Source organism: Podarcis muralis, chromosome 1, assembly GCF_964188315.1.
Source record: "Podarcis muralis chromosome 1, rPodMur119.hap1.1, whole genome shotgun sequence".
NCBI classification, from domain to species: domain Eukaryota; kingdom Metazoa; phylum Chordata; class Lepidosauria; order Squamata; family Lacertidae; genus Podarcis; species Podarcis muralis.
Window position 1 is genome coordinate 23,191,438 of NC_135655.1, and position 24,399 is coordinate 23,215,836.

Genomic DNA, 24,399 nt, shown 5'->3' on the forward strand with positions numbered 1-24,399 from the left:
CTATACTCCTATTGATGCAGCCCAGAATTGCATTGGCTTTTTTAGCTGCCGCGTCGCACTGTTGGCTCATGTCAAGTTTGTGGTCAACCAAGACTCCTAGATCCTTTTCACATGTACTGCTCTCAAGCCAGGTGTCCCCCATCTTGTATTTGTGCCTCTCATTTTTTTGGCCCAAGTGCAATACTTTACATTTCTCCCTGTTAAAGTTCATCTTGTTTGTTTTGGCCCAGTTCTCTAATCTGTCAAGGTCGTTTTGAAGTGTGATCCTGTCCTCTGGGGTGTTAGCCACCCCTCCCAGTTTGGTGTCATCTGCAAATTAAAAAACTAGTAGTTCTCAAAACTGCTTTAAAAACAACTGTTTCTAAAAACAACTAGCATTAGTTTTCATTATTCTATCTCCTCTTTTTTTCATATTTTAGGAGGTCCTCCAGCAACTGATCATTATGAATTTGCCAAACGTCTTGATAGTTGGCAAAGATCCTCTGTCTGGTGAGTAGCCTTGCAATGCTCTGTCCTCTTAAATTTCAAAAATATTGACTGTATGGAACAGTATTTGCAACTTTCTCAGCTGAAAGAAGAAAATAAGGAGACTAAAAGAGAGGTGGGTATAAGCAAGGGGCAGCCATTTACAGTATATGTGTTCTGCGTCCATTGGAAATCCGCACTGTGGAGCCCTTTGCTCCTGAGTCACGTGGGGCAAATGCATTTTACATTGAGTCAGCACTGTGGAATTGCAGTCATCCGAAAGGTGAGAGCAAGAGTTGTGATTTCAGCTGCAGCACCTTTTCCCTCCGCAGCTTGTTGCCAAACTGTAAAAGAAATTCCTGGCTATATTGCCAACTAGGGGCAAGGTCCTGTGGCCGCACTTTGAACCACCTTTATGTTTTCTGTACTGCTAAACAGAACTTGATCCAGAGCGTAATGGAAGCCAGGTACAGGTTCCTCTGCTTCGAAAACAGGAAGCCAGTTGTTCAAGGCAGGTGCCAATAGTGGGTTGGTTCCCTGTGTGGTGTAAGCTTCCAACAACAGAAGGTGGGTCAGTTCAGAGCTAACACGCCATATATGTGTCCCACAGGACTCATAAATAAAATTGATGAGGCCTTTGTGTGGATGTGCTCAACTGGGTTCATTATTGCACAAGCCCCTTGCAGAAAACAGGTTGATATTTTGATTTAGAGCTGACTAGGACGAAGGCTCCAACCTTTGTTCAGCATGGTGTATCAATGAACAGAATTGAGCGCACAAGGGCATCAGATTTGGGATTTTTTAAAAGAAATATTTATTTCTATAAATGTTTATACACTGCACTTCTGGACGGAGCATACCCATATCTTGCATTGATATGGACATGGCATTGCAGTAGCGTCTCTGATCGGTAAGCCTCTTGCTGCAATAGTCTGATCCTCTGGTGTCTCTTCCGAAAGCATATCCAGTGTGGAGTTTGTAAAACTGCCTTGCAAAATAAATAAATAAACCCTTGCCCTCCAAGTCCTCTGGAATCTTCATAGTCATCTGATAACTTAAAGGAGCTGTCACGTCTTAGTGATGAACTGGTGTGTGTGTGTGTGTGTGTGTGTGTGTGTGTGTGTTTAAATGATGTGGCTTGAAGTACCCTTTCCCCCTCCAGAGCTCCTTCTCCTCCTCTCTAGCACTATCAGCTGATTCCTCTTCTTCTTCTCCCTCTCTTTCTTCTTCTTCCTGTGTCTTGACAACTTCCTACTCTTCCCAGACAGTCACAGTGCGAATCTGTATATCTGATACTGAGCTATGTGGAGTCCCAGCAATTGCTTTGAGGGTTCTGTGTCTGAGAAGCTTGCTGCAGACTTCTGTTTTTAGCTCTTAGATGTCAAAGCAATTCTTTATTTTCTCCCTCCCTTTGAACTTTTTAGGGTTACCCCAATCAGACATTCTTGCACCTTTCATTCAATTATTTCACTGAACTTAAAATGTTTCATATTGAGAACAAACTGCTTTTACCCCGCATTCAGAGGAACTTGTGGAAGAGGGGAGAACAAGATGTGATTCAGGTGTTTTTTGGGTTGCAATTAGACATATATCATTCCTTAAGTCTTTCAGCCCAGATCCACCTCCCCACCCCACCTCAAAACTGTATGGGCATAGCATAGCATAGCATAGCATTAATATTGTATCTGGGCAGAAATCGACCAGTTCAGAAACTGGAAAGGCCATAGCTCAGTGGTAGAGGGCATGCCTAGCATGCAAAACATCTCTAGGATATAGATAATACAGAAAAGAGTGCTTAAGCATGCACAGAGTGCCTTTATCCCACCACTGAGCAACTGCATTCAAACTGGAATGTGTGACTTCCAGAGAAGCTTGAGTTCCAGGAGTATAATATGATGTAATCCAATACAGAGGCACCTTTTGTTCTCCTGGCTAAGCTGTTGCAGCTCTATCAGTGACCAGTACCTCTCTGGCATCCACATGCAGTCTATTAAGCCCACGAAAGAGAGGAAAACAAAGGAACCAAAAAATGTATAGAGGGAAGAAGAAGAGAGGACAGAAGTCAGGAAGAGGGAAAAGGTTAGCAATAAATTTGTACTCGTGCACCGATCTCTTATTCAGAGAGAGACTGTAATCCTGAGCTGTCTCTGCCCATCCATTATGGTAGCAGCCCCATTGTAAGGTGTTCATTGAACTAATGCCTGAGACCCAAGATCATTGTTGGGCTTTGGCCATCTCAATGAAACTGATCTCTCCCAGCATTCACATCTCTAAAGAATCGGCATTTGTTTGTAATGTGCGTCTTTAATTTTGTGCCAACTACAGGTATTTTTTTGCCTTTTCCTTGCAGAAGTGTAGGCAGTTGTGTTGGTTTTCCCATAACAGGGAAGCATTCTGAAACTGGCAGCATTTGCCAGAGGGAGTGAGGAGCCCCAGTCTCGGGCAGGCAGCAAAAAACGAAGGCTTTTGGAGGCCCTAGTAGGGCATGGCCAATGATCCGCATTCTGCTTCCTGGGTCTTGTGGCTTCCCAATCAGAGGACATATTTAGGGATTCAATGAGAACACAATGTGCACATATTAGTCTGGTGGTCTTGAGAGATTTTTCAAATCACGCCCCCCCCCAAATGAAATGGAAGCAAATTCCCTCCCCTTGAACGAATGTGCCAAAATAAAGTCCTTGTAGAGAGGAAAGCCAGGAACCTCCCCCAATGAACGTCTGTATTTTTGGTCCTTTTAATCATTAAAGGTTTAAGCTCCCACTTCTATATTTATTTTTCACACCCAGTTTCCTTCCTCATTTTGTTCCACAATTCTCCAAGGCAAAATGTAGTACAGGATAAAATGTGTCTGCATAACTCTGAAGTGAAAAGTTGGGTGGCGCAAGTCAGCAGATGCTAGTGTTGGAAATTTAGATGATGGATTTTTTTTCCTGCATCCTTTTAGATACCATGTGGCAATAAAAAAATTTGGGACCACACTCAGTTTCTGGTGAGACCTGAATAGCCATTGGCTCAGTGACTTAAAGCGTTACGATAACTCTGTGAGCGTTTTAGCTGCTCAGAGGTTTCTGTTGGCTTGCGAGGTCTAGAGACCAGTTGGAGCTGCTGTAGCAAAATGGTGCAAGCAAGAGGCAAGGCGGCCAGGCTGGCCTTGCTATATAGCAGGCCAAAGCAACCTGTGCCATGGGGGGTGGGAGAGAGAATAGATGAAGGCAGAAATTGGTATCTGAATGACACAGCAAGATTTACTAAGATGTTTGCCTTTGTTGTCCCTGAAAGAAGTTCAGTTCAACTGGAACTCTGCACATGTACCAAGTGGTTATTTTGGCTTTGCTCTGAGAAATGAGTGCAGCACCAGCTCAAGGAATCGGCAGAGTTTATCAAGGGAAACCCCCACTGGTTTGTGCCAAATTTCCTTCTCATGGTAGAAGCTGTAGGATTTCCTTGTTCTCACTGGTATTCATAATGGATTGTGTATGCTCAAGTCTGATTGCTTCTTGGAACTCCTACCATATCTAATGCTAAGGTAAAGGTAAAGGGACCCCTGACCATTAGGTCCAGTCGTGGCCGACTCTGGGGTTGCAGCGCTCATCTCGCTTTATTGGCCGAGGGAGCCGGCGTACAGCTTCTGGGTCATGTGGCCAGCATGACTAAGCCGCTTCTGGCGAACCAGAGTAGCGCACGGAAACGCTGTTTACCTTCCCGCTGGAGTGGTACCTATTTATCTACTTGCACTTTGACATGCTTTCAAACTGCTAGGTTGGCAGGAGCAGGGACCGAGCAACGGGAGCTCACCCCGTCGCGGGGATTCGAACCGCCGACCTTCTGATCGGCAAGTCCTAGGCTCTGTGGTTTAACCCACAGCGCCCCTCATGTCCCTATATCTAATGCTAGTAGATGCCTTTATATAGCATTAATTAACTCTGTACAGTCATGGTTGCATCTATCGGGAAGCACCTTCCCATGGTAATTGGATTGCCTATCTTTACATTTCCAGGGAAACTTTTCCGATTTTCCACACAAAGAACATCTCAGGCACATGAGGTTGACCAAAGGCCCCTTGTGGTTACCCCCCCCCCCACCACCATATGACAAGAAACTGGTACCGATCTAATGACCCAGTACATGAATTAACATGCCCTTCCTATCCAGCCCTATCCTTAACAAGATCATCCAATTATTTCCAGAGTCATCACGTCTGTTGCAGTAGCCTCTGTGGTGTGTGGTCGCTTCCATTATAAGTTTCCCTATGTGATAGTTCTGTGAACACATGTGTATAGACATAAAAATATATGGTAACCTGCTTCTGTGTGTGGGTGCATTTGAGCTCCAATCCTGACAGCCAAATGGCGTGGGCTGGCACTGAGGACAGCACTGGTACAACGGTAGCCCAGAAACTGAGTCGGAAAATGTATAAGAGTGACTATACACAGAAGGCATTACAAAGAAATGTGTCTGCAAATTTGTGGGCCACCTATTGTGCAATCTCAAATTTCCTTTAGAAAAAAAAATCTATTAAGGGGGCAAACTAGATAAATCAAATGTCTTTGTTTTAAACCAAAGTTCTCGTGCTGTCTTCTCCCATTTTTCCAGCCTATGGCTTTTTCCCTCCCTCATTTTGTTTCTTCACCTTTCTATCCTTTTGTTGTTGGTGTGCTAATCTCTTTTTCTCGGCCTCCCACAACAATCCTACCATCTGTTTTTCACCATCCCTTTCCTGTGTGAGTGTGAGGGGTCCAGGTCCTGTACTGTATGTAACACAGCTTCCAGAGTACAGGTTTTATTCCCTCTGGACTTGGCCCACTGTGGGGAGCAGATGGCCTTCCTGCAAATCCCTTGGTTTAATGGCTCAGTGACCTAGTGTGACAGCGGCTGCCATGGAATTTTTTAGAAAATAAGGGAAATGCCATTGTGTTCAATATTTTTTTTTTTTTAAGAGCCTTGGCTGTTTGTGCAGACCTAAAATACCAAAAGTTCTGTGATGCTTTAAAGTCTTGGTTTATTGTAGGATTTAGTTTCTGTAGGCAACCCTACAAAGACATTGACAGAGAAGGAGCTAGATATATATATAGATGCATTGCTTGATGCACTTTGAAGAAAAGGGAAGATCTTAAAGTTAACCCAGGTTTAATCCCTTACTTCGCAGTGGCACGCACGGGGTAATCTTGGACCAGTCACTAACTTACCTTACAGGTTTGTTGTGAGGATGATATGAGGATGGGAGAACCACATGGGCTACTTTGAGCTGCTTGGAGGAAAGGCAGGATATAAATGTAATTGCAATATTAATAATACAAAACCTAATTTAAAAGTAGTCTGCCTTTTCCGAAACTGTAAAACGTGGGTGCTGAAGAATTGCCATCTACACCAAATGGAGAGCAGCTGGCCGTCAGATTCCTCGATTCAGCCCTGTCAGATATTGTTAACTGATTCCTGATCTACAGCTTTCCATGCAAGCTCTCCCTTTAATTTCTGTTTAAATATTTAGGCTGAGAACTTAAGTCTCCCAAGGCTCTTGGCTGATGCCTTCTGACAGCACTTAACACACACACACAACTACCATTTAATTATCGGTATGGTTTCACCAGTCTCAGCTGGGCTGCGGAGCAAGCATCTTGGTAATGCAAATCTAGACATTAAAAGGACAATGCAGAAGGGCTGCTGTGGCTGGGCCATTCTCAGATGTGTCAATCTGCTGTTTTATGCTTGGCATATGGTACAGACCAGGAGGGTGTTAGCACTAGCCAGCTCTGTCACCGAATCTAATTAGCGTTCCTCTTTGCTTGTTTCTCTTCATGCAAACAGGGGATGGTGAACCTGTTAACTTCACCCCCTGTGAGCGTTAATCCAAGGGTGACTTAAAGAAATAATGTATATGGGACTAGACCACAGATGGGCAACTTGAAGGAATAATGTATATGTGGCCTCCAGCAACTCCTCTGGATCCATTATTCCCTTCCATCGGAGTTCCTTATTATTTATTAATCTTTTAATATAATAATGATCTCCTTAGAAGTTTACGGGAAAACAACAGAAATACAGCATTCAATAACACTTCCTGAAAACAAGATAAAAACAAAGCTGAACTGGCCATCACAAATGTAACTCAGCACTGTGTGAAACAAAACAAAAAAGAAGAAGTTAAAAGTCAGGGTCCAGGGAAGTTTGTGTAAACAGACAAGTTTCAAAGAGGCATTTGAAGGGCTTTCCCATTTATTCAAGGGAGGGCATTCCAGAAGGTCCTTCCTGTACATTTCCTTTGTATTTTTCCTTCCTTTTAAAAGTGGCCTTTTCTATATAGCTTCAGAACAATAATGCTGTTTTTTTATTCTTTACTTTTTTCTGATTGTATGACTTGGAGAAAAGGTCTCCCCCCCCCCCACCTCCACAACTGTCTTGAAATGAAATTAGTAGGCATGAATAAAGTCAGGAAGGAGTTTTAAGTACTGAAAAGCCATTGCAGGATACATCAATTTGCATTGAACATTAAGTGCCACCAGAGGTAAATAGGTTAAGAAGGAAAATGAGTCAATTTACATTTTCATTAGGTAGTAAATTTGGGGGTGGGGGCAAAGTCTTCCTTTGGCTGTTTGAGATTACATTGATATTATTTTGTTATTAAAAAATTTAGGTGCTTGCATTCCCCCCTCCCCCAAATCTGGATTTTAATTTTTTTAATTACATGGGCAAGGTCATAGCCATGGCTTGATAGATGCAGAATGTTTTAAATCAATTTAATAAGAACACAAGAGCAGACCTATCTAGTCTAGCCTCCCTGGCCAGTGAGAAGCCCAGGAACAGAACATGAGTACCATATTTATTTATTTAGAACATTTTAAAACCCTCCCTTCACCAGATGATTCCAGGGCAGGTTACAGTAGCATTGTTATGTATTCAGTGGTCTGTGTTTGCCTGAGCTTGAGTCTGGACTAAGAATTCTGAGCCCCTGTATTCTGATTCGATACATGATATCCAATCACAGAACATTTCAGGATTTGGGTTTCTGCCATTGGCCCTTAAACTCTAAGTCGTGATTTGCAGCTTGGAAGTTCAGACAGCCAATCACGTTGGGAGTGGAAGTGGCCCAGGCATTCAGAAATCTATATAGCTTAGCTAAGACTCTTTTAAGACCATGAGACACTTAAACTCGGGGTCGTGGGTTCAAGCCACATGTTGGGCAAAAGATTCCTGCATTGCAGGTGTTTGGACCAGAGGACCCTCGTCTGTCCTTTCCAACTCTACGGTACAGTGGTAGCTTGGTTTAAGAACAGCTTAGTTTATGAACTACTTGGATTAAGAACGCTGCAAACCCGGAAGTCTTGGTTTGTGAACTTTGCCTTGGAAGCAGAACATGTTCTGCTTCCTGTTGAGTGTAAATTGAGTCCCCCGCTGCTATGGGAAAGCACGCCTTGGTTTAAGAACAGACTTCCAGAATAGATTACAGTGGTACCTCGGGTTACATATGCTTCAGGTTACAGACTCTGCCAACCCAGAAATAGTACCTCGGGTTAAGAACTTTGCTTCAGGATGAGAACAGAAATCGTGCTCCGGCGGCGCGGCAGCAGCGGGAGGCCCCATTAGCTAAAGTGGTGCTTCTGGTTAAGAACAATTTCAGGTTAAGAATGGACCTCTGGAACGAATTAAGTTCTTAACCTGAGGTACCACTGTAAATTTGTAAACCAAGGTACCACTGTACTATGTTTCCACAGCAGTGGACTTGTTTGCATTTACAGTATTTATATATTTGCATTTGTGAATTTCTTCCTGTAAAACATCTCAAAGCCATTAACAAAAATGTTAACAACAAGAACATATGGAAAACAATCTTGGATGTAAAACATTTAGAAGAATTACATAGCTAAAAAGCCCAGGCAGATGGGTTTTTAACCTAGTGCCAAAATGCAAAGAATGACTGTGGCAGTCATATTTTGGTGGGGAGAGCATCCTATAATTAGGGTGCCACTAATGGGAAGGGCGTCACTAGTGTAACCACCCAAAGAGCTTCAGCCCATTGTTTTCTCCTGCAACTGACATTTCGGAGGCATGCTATGTTTGATACTGGAGATTACAATCCTTTGCACTGGTATGCGGGTCTGTGTTTTAATGATTCGCTGTTAAAAAGTTAGGTCTGTATATGTTTTGATTGATGTTTGATGTATTTTGCTCTTATGTTTGGTTGTATATAGTGCCCGGAGCTCCTTTGGAGAAATGGCAATCCACAAATGCCCTAAATAAATAAATAAACAAACACCATGACTTGTAGCCACGACTTCCCCTCCTGGCAAAATACAAGCACTTTATGCAGTTACAAGCACAGGTACACAAGGAGTATATAGTCAAATATTCAGAATACATATGGCAAACAATTGAAGAGAATTTATAACATGGTAAACCCGAATTTGATTTATTGTGATGGAAAGGATGCATTTATAATCCGTTTAATCTGCATATTTACTACTCAATGTAATGAATCAGGCATTCCAGCTTTCTCCTTTTTTAAGCATGCACAAAGGCTTATAAGACCTTAATCAAGCAGAGTAGTTAACATGGGAATGCTAGTGTGTATTTTATTATAGGAGTTTGATTACACCGTCTAATGCAGAACCAGTGGCTTGAATCCTAAAACCCTTTGAAATCTCAGTCTAGACGGAACCAAACAGTTTATGTATATTTGTTTAACCCACTGTGTGGCCCATGTTTCCTGGTTCGGTTCTGCAATGTACTTGGAAGGATAAGTGTACGTTATTCAAACGCCATGGTCCTATCAGGTACGCAGCACCAGAAGGCACTAAGCAGGTCTTAAAATAATGAAATACGATGGTGCTCAGCATAGCAAAATGCATAGGAACAAAGTAATACAAGGCAGCATTTGATATGCAATCAGCTTCATCAGCATTTGGCAGGAGCAGGTGATATCTTTTAAAGAGCTGCCATCAACTTCACTGCATGTCTGCTGCATTTTTTACTTGCCTGCAATTGTTTCCCATTAATGTCTAATAAGAATTCTTTTGTACCATCTGTCACTTGAGCATCAGTCATTCAAACATACCTCCACATGTGGTGGGAGTGTCCCAAAATCCAACTATTCTGGACGACAGCCATACAAGAAATATGTACAATAACTAAGCAAGTAATAGACATCACCCCAGAACTGGCCCTACTAAACATCTTCCAAGACAACAATGCCCATTTACACCACAAAGAACTCATAACCCACCTGCTTTCAGCAGCCAGAAATACCATAACCAGACACTGGAGAGACCTGTCAGGAGTAAGCATGGACCAATGGTACCAAATAGTATGGGAAACAGCCCTACTAGAAAAATTAACTAATAAACTGAAACTGACACGGGGACAAACAGAAGAAGACACCTTCACCCCGGTATGGCTCCCCTTTATCACACACACAGCCCAACAGGACAATGACAATAATCCACCAACAGCATACAAATCAATATGGCTAACCTGATCCAAAACACCCACCCACCTCACTCACACACGAAAACAAAGATCACCACAGCCAATCACAAGCAAACAATCACACCCTAGGCCAACCCCAACCTCTCTCACCACCAAAGGAACACAAGTGAACAACACAAACAACGCTGACACCAAACTCTACACACATTAAACATAATAGAAACACCGTCACCCGACCCCACCCCCATCCATCTTCCCTCTCTCCACCCCCCCTTTTCTTCCCTCTTTCTTTTTTCTTCTCCCCCTAATGCCTCAACAAATGAAATGGATTTGTAAAAATGTTGCATGGAAAAAACAAACAAAAAACGAGGCACTACACTTCTGTAAAACAAGAAAATCCTTAATAAAATATTAAAAAAAAAAAAAAACAGAAGCTGCGAAGAGCAGAGGAGTTCTGCTTAACTTAGCCGTATAATCATACAACATCAGTCAAAGCTTTCTTGGTTCTGTGGTGTTAAGTGCTGTGCTTGAAATCACTGCTGCATGCGTTTAAAATATACACTAAATTTTGAAGTGCTTTTAATATGTAGCTCTCCCCACACCCTTTTTACTTAAACTACAGTTTATCTTTGTGTGTTAAAAGTAGCTGCTAGTGAAGGTCATGGAAAAGTCCACCTTTTGAGGAAGACATTGTGGGAAACAGTATTAAATAGCTTTGTATTGGAGGGAAATTGGGGTAGGAGAATAAACTGTAATTTATTACAGTTGGATAGATACAATTCTGCTATACATTGCAACAAACCATAGAAATGTAATATGGAAGACCGTTTAGCATGCCAACATTCTGTTAAACCATGTTGTAAACAAAGTTTGGCTTGGAAATCAGTTCAAATGACTTAACTATTTTATGTACATTGGATGAATTCTTGAAATATACTCCAGGGTAAGCAAGAAATAAAAACAGTCCTTTTCTCTTGCCAGTATTTTCTTTTTTAATGGTGAAAGTTTGTCGTCGTCCCCGCCTTCCATACTGAATTTCCACTCAAAGTTGATTAGTAGTTCAGTTACTGTGTCTTTTTGTTAAATATACATTAGCATAATTGATTGACTCCATTCCAGTTTCCTGTAGATAGGATCATATACTAGCACAGTCAAGGGGACAACTATTTTGGACAAAGGCTCACTCATGGAAAGGTCTGTAGCTCAGTGGTAGAGTATTTTCTTTGGAGGCACATTGTTCTAGGTTCAATCCATGTTATCTCCAGATTAGGCTGGAATTGTCCCCAATCTGAAAACCCTGGAGAGACACTGCTAGTCAATGTAGACCACTGGTTCCCAAGCTAGTACATGGGAGACCCGTGTAAGCCTCACTGTATCCAGGTCTTCATTGCCGCCTGGGTGCAATCCATGCAAGTTTACAAATCAACAACCATCTACAGACAAAAAGCCTTAGCAAATGTAGAAATGTTATTATTGCAGCAAACTGGTTTTTTTCCAGGTCTGGGCCCCGTGGGTCTTTGTATCCATGTCTTAAAAGAATAATTGAAGTGTAGTACAAGAATACGGTCAGGGGAGCATTTTCTGTAAAATAAAGACTTGATATTGCGATGGTCGCTCCACACTTTGGCCCCGATCCAGGAAAGCACTTAAGCAGATCAGCTATCTCACCTTCAGCTACACAACAGCTTTTGTGCACTTAAACTCACTGGGAGGCCCAAATTATTTGGTGGGGGTGGAAATCATTTGCATATACAAGTCTGTGGAGCCCTTTACATTTTGGTGCCTTTCTTTAGATGGGGGGGGGGTGAGAAACAACCTTTAAATGTTGAATGAATTTCACTTACGTGAATGGCATTCATATCATGACATTGCCGGTGGCAGAACTCAAGTCCAGAGTGGCAGTGTAAGTGATAAGCGCACGTCCAGAAGAAGAAACTGATACAGCCGCTTGCCTGGGAAGCCCTTTCTGTTTCTCCTTTTTGCCTGCCTCTCTCCAGTCTCCTTGGCTACCACCGTTGTAGCACTGATAGGCCAGGTATATAGCTTTTGAAAGCCTAAGAAGTAGTTGGCTTGTTGGGCTGGAACTGAAGACCTGGTGTCAGGGTTCAGCCCTGCCCAGATTTCAATCCTGAGGTCTCCTTAGAGGAGGAGCCCCCTGAGCAGATTTTCACACTTGCAGGAGGTCCTAGGAGTGAAGGTCCCAGGACCACCTTTCTGGGTTCCTGGCCAACTCTCAAATTCTGCCCGCCTCGATGTCACCCAGGGCCACAGGAACACAGAAGACAGCATGCCAAGCTTCAGAGTTGTCACTAAACTTACAGTGCTCTTCAACCTTGGGTGGCCAGCTGTTGTTGTAGTGTATCATCTCCCATCATCTCCAGCCAGCTTCTTCAGTGGTGGCAGAGGCAGGTGGAATGCCCACAGGGCTGCTGCCTTAGGGGCTTCTGCCGCCTGAGGCAGCCACCTCAGTCTGCCTAATGGCTGAGCTGGCTCTGGCCTCCATTTTCTTTCTAAGTTCTCAGTCTAAGCTGCTTCACCGCTGAAGGAACAGCTCTCTTCCAAGAGCCCGTCTTTCTGACCCAGACACTTGAGTTCAGATAACCACTAGGTCAAGGACACTCATTGGTGATCTTGAACCATTCTCCACAGACTGATTTTGTTCTGAGGATTTAGAATAGAAAGTACCACTTTGCATTCAGGACATTACAGGTTCAACCCCTGGCATCTCTAGTTAAAAGAACCTTCCAGAACAAAGGTAGGGAATTTCTTATGCCACAGATCTTTGAGAGCTGATGCTGGTCAGACTGTATGGCAGTACAGTAGATGGGCAGGTGACACATCTCCCGTAAGGCAGCTTTTATGTGTACAAATCTCTTGAAATGAGGCTGATTATTTGGTATAGATCAAGGCAGTGATATTTCATGGCGCCTTTATCGTCATGCAGACAAACTGCAGGGAAACAGCAGTCATTTTAATCACATCTTAAAGAAGCTGTGTGAAGAGTCAAGGCGCTTTATTCTCAGCTGAAACAGAAAACTGCTTTTTTTTTTTTTTTAGCAAATAGGTAGGAACACACATGCCAGTACCTTGGGGAAAAGCAACTTGTTTCACATCAGCTATGCGTTGCTGCAAAAATAAATAAATTTGCACTGATTTGCATCAGGTGCAGTAAAACCATCCACTGCCTTTCATTGGTTTTATATTTATCTATACTGCTAATTGTGCCAGCTTGTTCTTTGAGTTTTAAAAAGAATTCACAGCGATGAGGTTTGGGTTTTTTTTCCTTAACAGCTACAAGAGCTATGAACTGTAAACACATCATCTCAAAGCTGAAACATTTCTTTTAAAAAGCAAAGAAAATTTGTTCTGTGACCACAATTGAAATGTAGAGATATGCCGCCTTTTTAATGCTATGTTGCTGAGGATACGTTGTTAGAAAATCATTGGCCTTTTTCATTTTAATAATCTTCATAATGATTTTCTAATATTTAATGGTCATTTTTCATCTCCTAGGGAAAAGTATGGATGAAATTAAAAAGCTGCTTCTGCTAGTTTTGGGTTGTGCTGTGCAGGTAAGTTTACTCCTAATTTAGCACTATAGTTATAATTAGTAAACCTAATAAGCTAATTACCAATGCAAGCTATTAAATATCCCAGCCACATTTGTTTTATCATTTCCTCTCTAATATTCAGGTTATATAAAAAAAGAAGGTGCAGTGCATTTTCAGTGCTCAATAAACAATTATGTGATGTGCCTTTTTTGTTCCTCTTGATAGTGTGAAAGAAAAGAAGAATTTATAGAAAGGATAAAGCAACTAGATATTGAAACTCAGGCTGCAATAGTTTCTCATATTCAAGAGGTAAGATTCTCAACTCCTTTGTTCCTGTTCTCTTGTGTTCCAGTGGACTTTCCTCTAACTTCTCATTGAGTACAGGCGGCATTCGTATCATGTTTTTTGGCTCATGAATGTTTTGCTTTTCCTGTCTGTATTAGGGCCATAAATGGGAAATGCAAAACAAAGATACTCAAACGGGCATAAAAACAACAACTGGAGCAACTCTTAAATAATACAGTGGTGCCTCGCAAGACGAAATTAATCCGTTCCGCGAGTCTCTTCGTCTTGCGAAGCACGGCTATTAGCGGCTTAGTGGCCATTAACGGCTTAGCGGCTATTAACGGCTTAGCGGCTTTAAGAAAAAGGAAACAAACTCACAAGAACTTGCAAGACGTTTCGTCTTGCGAAGCAAGCCCATACGGAAATTCGTCTTGCAGAACGACTCAAAAAACGGAAAACTCTTTCGTCTTGTGCGTTTTTCGTCTTGCGAGGCATTCGTCTTGCGAGGTACCACTGTAATGCAGAAGTTGGTCTATAATATCACTATTATGTGTTAATGTTAGAGGAAGAAAATATGTGTAGACCATCATTCTGCAAACTAGTATCTTCCAAACGTTGTCTGTCTACAGTTCCTATCAGCCCCAGCCAGCCCAGCTGATTTAATAATTAGTTTAAGGCAGGAGATAGGAGATTTAAAAGGGAAATGGAGAGACTTCCAAAGGTTTTTGCCATCCTTTGTGAGTCTTCCTCTCCTTCTTTTGAGATGTCAGTAAGATTGGACTTAAAAGGGAAGGCAGAGACTTCGCTTCGCATGTTGTCCAAACCCAGGATCCCGGTTAAGACCTCGCCTCTTTAACCATGATGTGTAGCCAAACTTTATCCTATGATTTAAATCACGGTTAAGGAGAACTCTTAACCATGATTCTGAATTGAAACACATACTGAATCAAACTTTGGCTTAGCTGCCATGCTATGCTATACTAAAAGGACAGGGAAGGAGCAAAGTGGGTGTGAGCTCCTGTCTGGGAAGCCAGCACATAAACACAGTCCAGATAACCCATAGTTTGGCTTGCCATGATGTGCGAACCACGCCAGTATCTCAAGAAGCTTTTGAAGCTTTTAATGATACTGTATTAATGGTTCTCTAAACTGGAATTATTCAATTAATCCCTTGCGAATAGGAGGAGGAGGATGGTTAAGTTTCCGATTGTCACCAAACTGTTTTTCCAAAATGGTGGGATGCAATCTTTTGTGAGGCTATTGTCCTGCCTCTAGATAGCTACGATTTGAAGCATTTTCTGCATTCATTGGAGTTTACATTTGTGCGGAAGCCAACAGTTTCAATTTCAAGAAGAGTCATTTGCCAAAGCAATATAAAACAGGGGTCAGCAAACTTTTTCAGCAGGGGGCTGGTCCACTGTCCCTCAGACCTTGTGGGGGGCCAGACTATATACTGGGAGAAAAAAAGAATGAATTCCTATGCCCCACAAATAACCCAGAGATGCATTTTAAATAAAAGGACACATTCTACTCATGTAAAAACACACTGATTCCCGGACCATCCGTGGGCCGGATAATTGGGCTGGATCCGGCCCCCGGGCCTTAGTTTGCCTACCCATGATATAAAAGGTCTAATATGGTATAGGCAAATATGATATTAGCTAATGCAGCAATTACTATGGGAGTCTGTTGGAATGTGAATATTAACTTGCAATCCTAGCCATTATTTACAAGAAATAGTCCTGTTGGACTCAATGGAACTCAATGTTTGCAGAATTAGCCTAATAGAATTGCAGATCTTACTGTGCAGCAGCCCTCTCCAGCCTTGCTGCTCTCCAAATGTCTTGGACTACAGCTGTCATCAAAACCAGCCAGCATGGCCCAAAGTTCGGAGGTGACGGTTGTTTGAGTGAGGCTGCTCTTCAGGCAAAACTCATGCACAGCTTCCAAAAAAGAGACAAATCTCCTGCTTTTTTCTTTCTTCATTTCAGGTAACCCATAACCAGGAGAATGTATTTGACTTGCAGTGGCTAGAGCTCCCAGATATGGCTCCAGAAGAACTTGAGTCTCTTTCCAGAAATATGGTTTTCCATCTCAAGAGGCTGATCGATGAGAGAGACGAGTGCACAGAGGTATGGATAAAGTTTCTTGAATTGCTTTTTATTTATGTTAAAGACAATGCAGTTTGTTTGAAGTATTGTGCTAGACTTTTCTTTTTCTGTTAACCTTTTGCTCTTATATTGATCTCTTCTTTCAAGTACTGGCCGTTTGGGGCCTGTCTTTTTAAATTAATAAATAAAGCCTCTGTTTCTCTCGGCCATGGTCTTAATTAACAATGCAAGTTTTCCACCTGCGTGTTTCCATAACATGAAGAGCACAGCTTCCTAGTTAAAAACTGTGCCAGATGTACTGAAATCTTTGATGTTTCTGCTTGGCTCACCTTGTATCTGAGGTGTTCTACATAATATGCAGAATGAGGCGGTAAAGTTTTGGACTGTGCCATTTCAGACTGCAGGTGTGGGCAGGGTCATAACTTTCGAATGCTTCCCCAGGTAAAATTATCCAGTAAGTCCAATAAACAGCTCAGGACCAGCAAGTGTCGGCTTTCTTTGCCGTATCATGATTATTGCTTATTGCTGTTGGGCATGTGAGATAAAGTAGCGCGTTTGGGAGAAGGGAGTTCTCTCTTTTACAAGCTAGATTACTGCAGGCAGAGAGCTTTTTGTGTGCAGGACTATGCATAAAATAACAAAACAAAACAGCCTCCATCTGCAGTCTGAAGTGGCACAGAACACAAATTAACCACCTTGCTCTGTGTTCTGACTTGCTTCTTGACAACCAAGTTATTTTCATTCCCTCTCTGCACTCTTTGCTCTTGACGTAGCACCCTAAAAAGCCTTCCTCCTGATTCTTGCCAAATACACTTGGGCCAGGCTAGATGTGATAGCAGTAGGGCCCAACTTGTAAATGTGGATCTGTCCTGATCACATCAGGAATCATGAGAGGGATGAGAGGGCTGGTTTTAAGAGCAAAAGGACATGTGGGTGAGTGCTCTCTCTCTCATCTTGCCTCTCCACAGTCTAGGGACTCAGCTACATTAGTAAAGAAAAATACCGTACTTTTCTCTCTATAACACACAGATTTTTTCTCCTAAAAAGTAAGGGGAAATGTCTGTGCGTGTTATTGAGCGAATGTGTGGTCCCTGGAGCCGACTGGCCCGAGTGCAGGGGCAAAAATCCGATTGCGCGTCAGGGAGGAGGGACGCCTGAAGAGAGGAAGCTGTTGCTTTCCTGCATTCTGCCTCAGGGTCTTACTGCCCACCCTCTTCTGTTTCGGTTGCTGTTTGCTCAAACGGAAAAAAGAGCAGGGAAATCCCCTCCCCTCCAGGCAATCAGAGGGGAAAGGAAAGAATCGCGTCCTTCCTTCTAATTCCTCTCCGTGCTCCGGTGCTGCTGTGTCCAGGGAAGCATTTTAGGGACTCGCAGGCAGCCGGAAAACATGCAGGTGGGGGAGAGAGGGGGGGGCTGGCTTGGGTGGGTGGGGGAAAACTTTTGCCTTCCTTTTCTCCCTCCCGTTAAACCCCTCTCCTGCATTCTTAGCCAGCTGCTTCTCTGCACACCCCTCTTGTGCTCCTTGTCCCTTCTGTGTTTTTCCTTTCCTCCCCACTTAAAACGTGGTTACAAAGCACAGATCCACATGGATCCTCAGGATCTTTGCATTGGGTCACCCCAAATTCACCATCAGATCACATTACATGTCCATGGCTACAGCCTGCACCAAAAAAAATTACGCACCCACTGTTGCCTGGGGCTGCAATGGTGCAAAAACGTGGTTACAAAGCATGGATCCACATGGATCCTCAGGATCTTTGCATTGGGTCACCCCAAATTCACCATCAGATCACATGTCTGTGGCCACAGCATGAGGCACAAAAATGATACATCCACTGTTTCATACAGAATTCCCCCCCCCCCCTGTTTTCCTCCTCTAAAAACAATGTGCGTGTTATGGTCAGGTGCGTGTTATAGTGCGAAAAATACGGTAGTTTTAAACGCGTTGCATTACCGTGACACCAGATGGCGCTGTGGAATCCCATTTCCCATTATGATGTTTACAACACTTTTTCGCAAAACGTTTTTTTTTTGATGTGTCTAGATCCAGCCTAGCTCTTCCCCTCCCCCTGACACTTTTCAGTTGGGTGCAGTCCTGGTATCGGAACTCGGTGGAGAGAAAAGCGTGCAGGCGGGAGATAAGCTGCAAGGTGCCAGTCAGTTCTCTTCCCCCCACCCCCACCCCAATTTACATAATTGAGGCAGATCTACATTTCAAGTGATGAATCTGCATCTGCTGTATATGACTGTAGGTTTGGGTAAGGGATGACAAGACCCTTTCTCATAACCAGCTTGGTCTTTTTATGCTCAAATATGGAATTTTTAGGAAGCAGTGTAAAGGATGCTGCCCCCATGCTGTTGTAAATGTATATTATTTTCCATACTGTGTTCGTTAGAAGCTGTATATCAAATACGAAGCAGTTTACATTAACATAAAGGTCTTTATAAGGAAGCATCTTATATTGTAGTAACTGAAAAGAAGAGAAGGGGCAGATTTCCCCAGGTCTCAAAAAGAGATTGGGATTCGTTAGCCTAGGAAAAAGGCCAAGAAACCTAAGGACATATGACGTTGTTATAATTCTCAAATTGTATAATAAGCCATCTCAACAACCACTTCAAAAGTTTACAGAACTCTGAATGAAAAAATAATTCCATGTAGGAATTGGCAAGTACCCTGCCCTCTTAGCTCCAGCCGTCGACTGCTGAGATGTGTATTTTCAAGACCCACCCTTGTTTTGTGGTTGCATTTTTTTAATCGTTAAGTTTTCAGACTCCTTTTAATGTATTTTAAATTGCTGTAAGCTGCCCTGAGACCTTAGGGTGAAGGGTGGTTCATAAGTTAAAATGCTACTATTACTACTACTAATAACAACAACTACTACTACATGGTCCTTAGTGGACAGTGACTTCTGATCATTGTGCATTTGTCTATTTCACTGGCTGTGCACTCACTTTAGACAATGTACAGCTTTCTACCATATGTGTGCACAGAGAAAGAGTTGTGACAATTGCATGGGGACGTAGTGGTCTGCTTTGCACATCACAATAAGCCGAATTATGGCTTGCCATGAATGTGGGGAACCTTTGGCACCATTGCTAGTGCAACTAAAGCTTTCTGTGTCCAAATCTTCCTATAAAGTCATCGACTTTCATAAAATAGTCTGAGATCCTTTTATGAATGGAGCTATGTGCAAGCTGTATTCTTCACATGGCTTGTTTTGTTTGTTTGTTCCCAGCTCATTGTGGATCTCACTCAGGAGAGAGATTACCTGCAATCCCAACAGCCGCCCAGCCCATTAAAAACTTCCAGCCCAGCCTCTTCGCCAAACCCAGCCAGCCGCCTCTCCAATGAGGACAAACAGCATCTGTCTGTGGAGCTGGCAGACACAAAGGCTAAACTAAGGAGGATCAGGCAGGAGCTGTAAGTACTGACACTAAGCCCCTGGAGCTGCTGGAGAACTATTGGCCTCTTGGTGTCCTTCGATAACACAGAACTGCATGCACAGTGTGTAGCATTTAGCTTCAGTGTACAGTGGTACCTCGGGTTACAGACGCTTCAGGTTACAGACTCTGCTAACCCAGAAATAGTACCTCGGGTTAAGAACTTTGCTTCAGGATGAGAACAGAAATCGTGCGGCGGCAGTGGGAGGCGCCATTAGCTAAAGTGGTGCTTCAGGTTAAGAACAGTTTCATGTTAAGAACGGACCTCCAGAACGAATTAAGTTCTTAACCTGAGGTACCACTGTATTGATCAGTACTGGTAAGTCCTGCATTTAGCTGTACTTACAGAACAGGGCGCTTAGTCTCCTCTGCTGCCTTCCTGAAGAAAGCACTTCGGGGTTCATTTGTTTTCCACAACACACGTCTGCTTTTGCACACTTGCTCATCAACCCACTACATTTTCTTACCTTCACACAGTCTGCATTCTTAAAAATGTATATACCAGGGTTTCCCAAATTTGGATTTCCAGCTGTTTTTGGACTACAACTCCCACCTTCCCTAGCTAGCAGGACCCCTCCTCAGGGATGATGGGAATTATAGTACAAAAACTGCTGGAGACCCAAGTTTGGGAAACCCTGGTATATAGAGAAAAGAAGACGGAAAGTGGTGGAAGTTGTCGCTGTAAATATTTGAATGATCACATGACACAGACAGGTGGCAAGGTGGCTTTTCCTGCATTTATATGCTTCAGGGCAGAAGGCCACATCTCACTTGACATGGCTGCTGCCAGAAGCTGCATTATCTTGCCACACCTGCATCCCCCAACCCTCACCAGCAACAGTCCACGATGCTGAGTCCTAACTACTCATGTGCTAACAAAGATGCACGTCTTTATTCATGGTCCAGCTGTTTCCCTGTGTGCAGTTTTAGCAGGACCAGCCCAATACATTTTGCTGGCTGGGGCAAAGGGCGATTTGGCACCCCACACCCACTTCAGTTCATGTATGGAATCTGGCAACACTGGGAGCTGAGCCTTATTTTGACACTAGCAATGGGACAGCAGCCTCAACTGCACTTGTAGGCAGCTGGTTAGCTTGGGGTGGAGGGGCATGCATACCAGGCTATGTGCAGCACGTAGCTCTTTCCTCTCCTTCCCTTGGCACCTGCAGCCTGAGCCAGCTGTCCCACTCTGCCTAATGGTAGAGATGGCACTGAGTTCTTTTAAAAAAGTACCATGAAGATATAACACCAGATAGCCTTATTTTGCCTTGCCTCTTTTTCTTTTCTTTTTCTGTTTTTACTCACCCCTTCCCATGCGTCATTGTTACTGTTGATTCTCTTTATTTTTTGATGTATACATTTTTTTTTTGTTCTTGGTTGGTAATGGATACACCAGAAAATTAAATGACTTTTTAATACTGTAGTTTGAAACTGCTTTTTAGTGGTATGTGGTGCTTGCTAAATTTGGTAAATTAGCAACAAGAGAACTTGAATCGTACCACATTTATCATCTAGGCCTAGATATGTGTCTTGCTGGGATATTCACAGTGCATTAATGGTTCTTGGGACTAATGTGGCAAGATGTTAACCAACTTTCATGAACTCTTCAGGGAAGAAAAAGCGGAGCAACTTGTTGACACTAGACATGAAGTAGATCAGCTAGTCCTGGAACTGCAGAAAATAAAGCAAGAGGTAAGGAAATTATGCAGAAGTGCTATTCAGTTCAGAGGTGGGGAACCTTTTTTCAGCCAAAGAGCCGCATTCCTTTGTGAGAACCACATGCCTGTGGTGGATGGGGCCAGAGGCAAAAGTGGGTGGAGCAATGGAATGTGGCTACATTCCAGCCATACAAGGTCGAATCCCCACGACAGGGTGAGCACCCGTTGCTCTGTCCCAGCTCCTGCCAACCTAGCAGTTCAAAAGCATACCAGTGCAAGTAGATAAATAGGTACTGCTGCGGCGTGAAAGTAAACAGTGTTTCCATGCGCTCTGGTTCCTGTCATGGTGTTCCCTTGCACCAGAAGCAGTTTAGTCATGCTGGCCACATGACCCGGAAAGCTGTCTGTGGACAAACGCCGGCTCCCTCAGCCTGAAGAGCAAGATGAGCACCGCGGGCCCATAGTCGCCTTTGACGGGACTTAACTGTTCAGGGGTCCTTAACCCTTTACCTTACCTACTCCAACCCCCGGCGATGCAAGAATCTCACCTAAAGCATCCAGGACTGATGGCCATTCCACCCCTGCTTAAAAACCTCAAATGAAGGAGAATCCATGGTCTTCCAAGGGAGTCTGTACCGCTGTTGAACAACTATTACCAAAATGCTGCTCTTAAATTCTTTTGGCCTATTTCTATTAAGTATGCAAACATTCTTGTTACTCAGAACTTAAGCAGATAGTTTTACCTGAAGCATAGAATGCCAAAAGTTAACTGTCAGAGGATGTGGTGGACAAAGCAGTTGCTTAAATGACTAAAAAGGAACGAAACAGATTCATGGAGTCTGCTAGTGACTCTTAGTCATGTTAGCTACATAGAAACTCCATGTTCAGAACCGTATGCTCAAGATTTCCCGTTGCTGTGGAACGGTGGTGGCAGAGGACTATAAACTTTGTGATACTGATATATTAGTTATATGCTGTATTTTTGGATATAACTTATGATATATGTTTTTTAAATATCAAGCAGCCTAGAAATTCTTTAAAATAAATAATGAAATAAACAGCAAGTATGTTTTTTCCCCAGGGGTGGCATCCATCCGTTGCAATGGCCTCCCGCTTTTTTATGGCTTTGGCATTTTCTTATGGTGGTTTAGTGCATTTTGTGGAGTTCTTTTCATTTTCATTATATGTATATTTTAGTGTTGCAAGCCATTTTTTAGGGGAGGTGGACACGGGGGATGGGACATGTTTCTACATAAACAGATAAAATGAGTGTCCATCATTAAAATGTTTTAAAACTTTGCTGTGCTAGTTTTTTCCCCTTCTTTTTGGTTTTTGTTTTAACTCAGAACATTAACCTCATGGCAGATGCCCGTTCTGCTCGGGCCTATAGAGATGAACTGGATTCCTTAAGAGAAAAAGCAAACAGAGTGGAGAGGCTTGAAATGGAGCTGGTCCGGTGTAAAGAGAAACTGCACGATGTGGATTTCTACAAAGCACGGATGGAGGCAAGTCAGGTTTTTAACCAGGAGTTTATGTATTTAGATATATTAAAAAAAAATGTACAGTGGTACCTCAGGTTAAGAACTTAATTCGTTCCGGAGGTCCGTTCTTAACCTGAAACTATTCTTAACCTGAAGCACCACTTTAGCTAATGGGGCCTCCTGCTGCTACCACTGCGCTGCCGCTGCACGATTTCTGTTCTCATCCTGAAGCAAAGTTCTTAACCTGAGGTACTATTTCTGGGTTAGCGGAGTCTGTAACCTGAAGCGTATGTAACCCAAGGTACCACTTAATATAATAAACGATCTCAAAAATATGTAATAAAGGTGCATTCTGTTTCCCACAATGGGCAGCCAGATGCCTACAGGAAGCCCACATGCAGGTCCAACGCGCAATGCCTTCTCCTGCTCACCATCCCCAACAACTGGTATGCCTCTCCTTCAACCCCAGTATGTGCCTCACCCTTGAAATTGTCCCTAGGAAAACATGGTGGCAAATAGCATTAGAGAGGAGTGAGTCCTCTGCCAGCCTGCGGCTCAAACTACATCCCCAGTTGCTGCCTTTTCTGCTCCACAACAAGTTCCGACAAGCAGGAAGAACTGAGGGGACAAGATGGCGGAGTCATCGCTCTAGCCATCGCTTCAGCCCAGGGTTGCCTCCGCTTAAAGCTGCAGAAATCTTAAATCTCCCTTGTCTCCATATGACTGCCTATACCAACCTGACAGCAGAGGACCTTTACGTTTGTGTTTGTGTTTTCACTAGTAATAGTTGGAATTGTGAGGCATTAGTGTTGAGCCTGTCAGAATTTGAGGGAGCTTCTCTCACCTGTAGAAAAGTCTGTGGCCCTCACTCCTCTTCATAAAATTGAATGCTAAAGGAGCGTGTTTCTCTCAAAACAGTGCTACGCTTCAGCCCATGAGCGCTGCTTTTGCCATCCATGGTTGCTTCATTTTGAGAAAGTAACTGGGTGCTGTTTTAATTTGGCAAGCCTTCCAGGAAGCAGCAAGGTGCATGTGGTCTGTAGGCCGCCCTGCTGTGTAATCCCAATGTAGTGTGTGTTAATAATGCACAGAAGAGCAGTGTTAGTCCATTTCCTCGGAGGAGGAGATTCCAGCCTGTCATAAATATGCCATGGCATTCCTCTGCATTGAGTACCATGCTGCTCCTGGAGAATGGATTCTTTCAGAAGCTAGGGAATCTCTGCTTGAGTCCCCTGCTGCAAACACCAGTCAAGATTCCCCAGAAGAAAATGAGAAGTGAGTGGAATAAAAATGAATACCAGTATGCAGTTTTTAAAAATGCACACAGAGAGTGGTGTTTTAATACTAAACTGTAGTATTCAGACACACACATCCCACCTCCCAAGCTATGAAGTCATCTGTGCAGTTGTTTTAGTTAGTTATCAAAGAAATTGTGATTAATGGCTTTTTTGTTAATTAAAAGTAGAGAATAAATCTTTAGGCAGGCATTGTTTGTCTTTTATTGCTTACCTAACACAAATATGATTTGCAGCTGAGTGCCCTTGGAGGTCAGTGCCACAGGGCACATTTTCCAGGCTCTGACTTGCAGCTTTATAGTTTTGTGGAGTAATTATTTCAATTAAAATGTTGCTTGTAGGCAAAGTTTGAACAATGGTTTCACTATGTGAATGATACAGGCCACCTAAAGCAGAATTTCATCTGATTCCAACAAACTGCGGCCAAGTCAGCTTTAAACCATGCTTTATTAAGCTGGCTTGTTGCAATCAGCTGTAGTTAGGATTAAGCACAGTTTAGCGTTTATATTAACTTATGACATGATAAACCATGGTGCATCATATCAAGAATAAGGCACATCAAACCTTAGGCTCATGCCTTCACCTTCCTTTTTTACCATACTGGAGGGCATGAGCCCAAGACTTGCTGTGACTCTTTCTTGACACAGTAAACCATGATTTATTACCATTGACACAGTAAACCATGATTTATT

General features: G+C 43.0%; 1 protein-coding gene across 6 annotated transcripts in view; it reads left to right on the forward strand.

Annotated features, from left to right (window-relative positions):
* Positions 1–24,399, forward strand: part of CCDC88C (coiled-coil and HOOK domain protein 88C) — a 100,789-nt gene that overhangs the window by 35,319 nt on the left and 41,071 nt on the right. For all 6 annotated transcript variants that reach the window (XM_077924781.1, XM_077924778.1, XM_077924769.1 and 3 more), the window contains 7 exons: positions 420–489; positions 13,399–13,457; positions 13,662–13,745; positions 15,713–15,853; positions 19,069–19,253; positions 20,884–20,965; positions 22,278–22,436. In XM_077924781.1, coding sequence (XP_077780907.1) covers positions 420–489; positions 13,399–13,457; positions 13,662–13,745; positions 15,713–15,853; positions 19,069–19,253; positions 20,884–20,965; positions 22,278–22,436 — 780 coding nt within the window. The remainder of the gene's footprint in view (positions 1–419; positions 490–13,398; positions 13,458–13,661; positions 13,746–15,712; positions 15,854–19,068; positions 19,254–20,883; positions 20,966–22,277; positions 22,437–24,399) is intronic.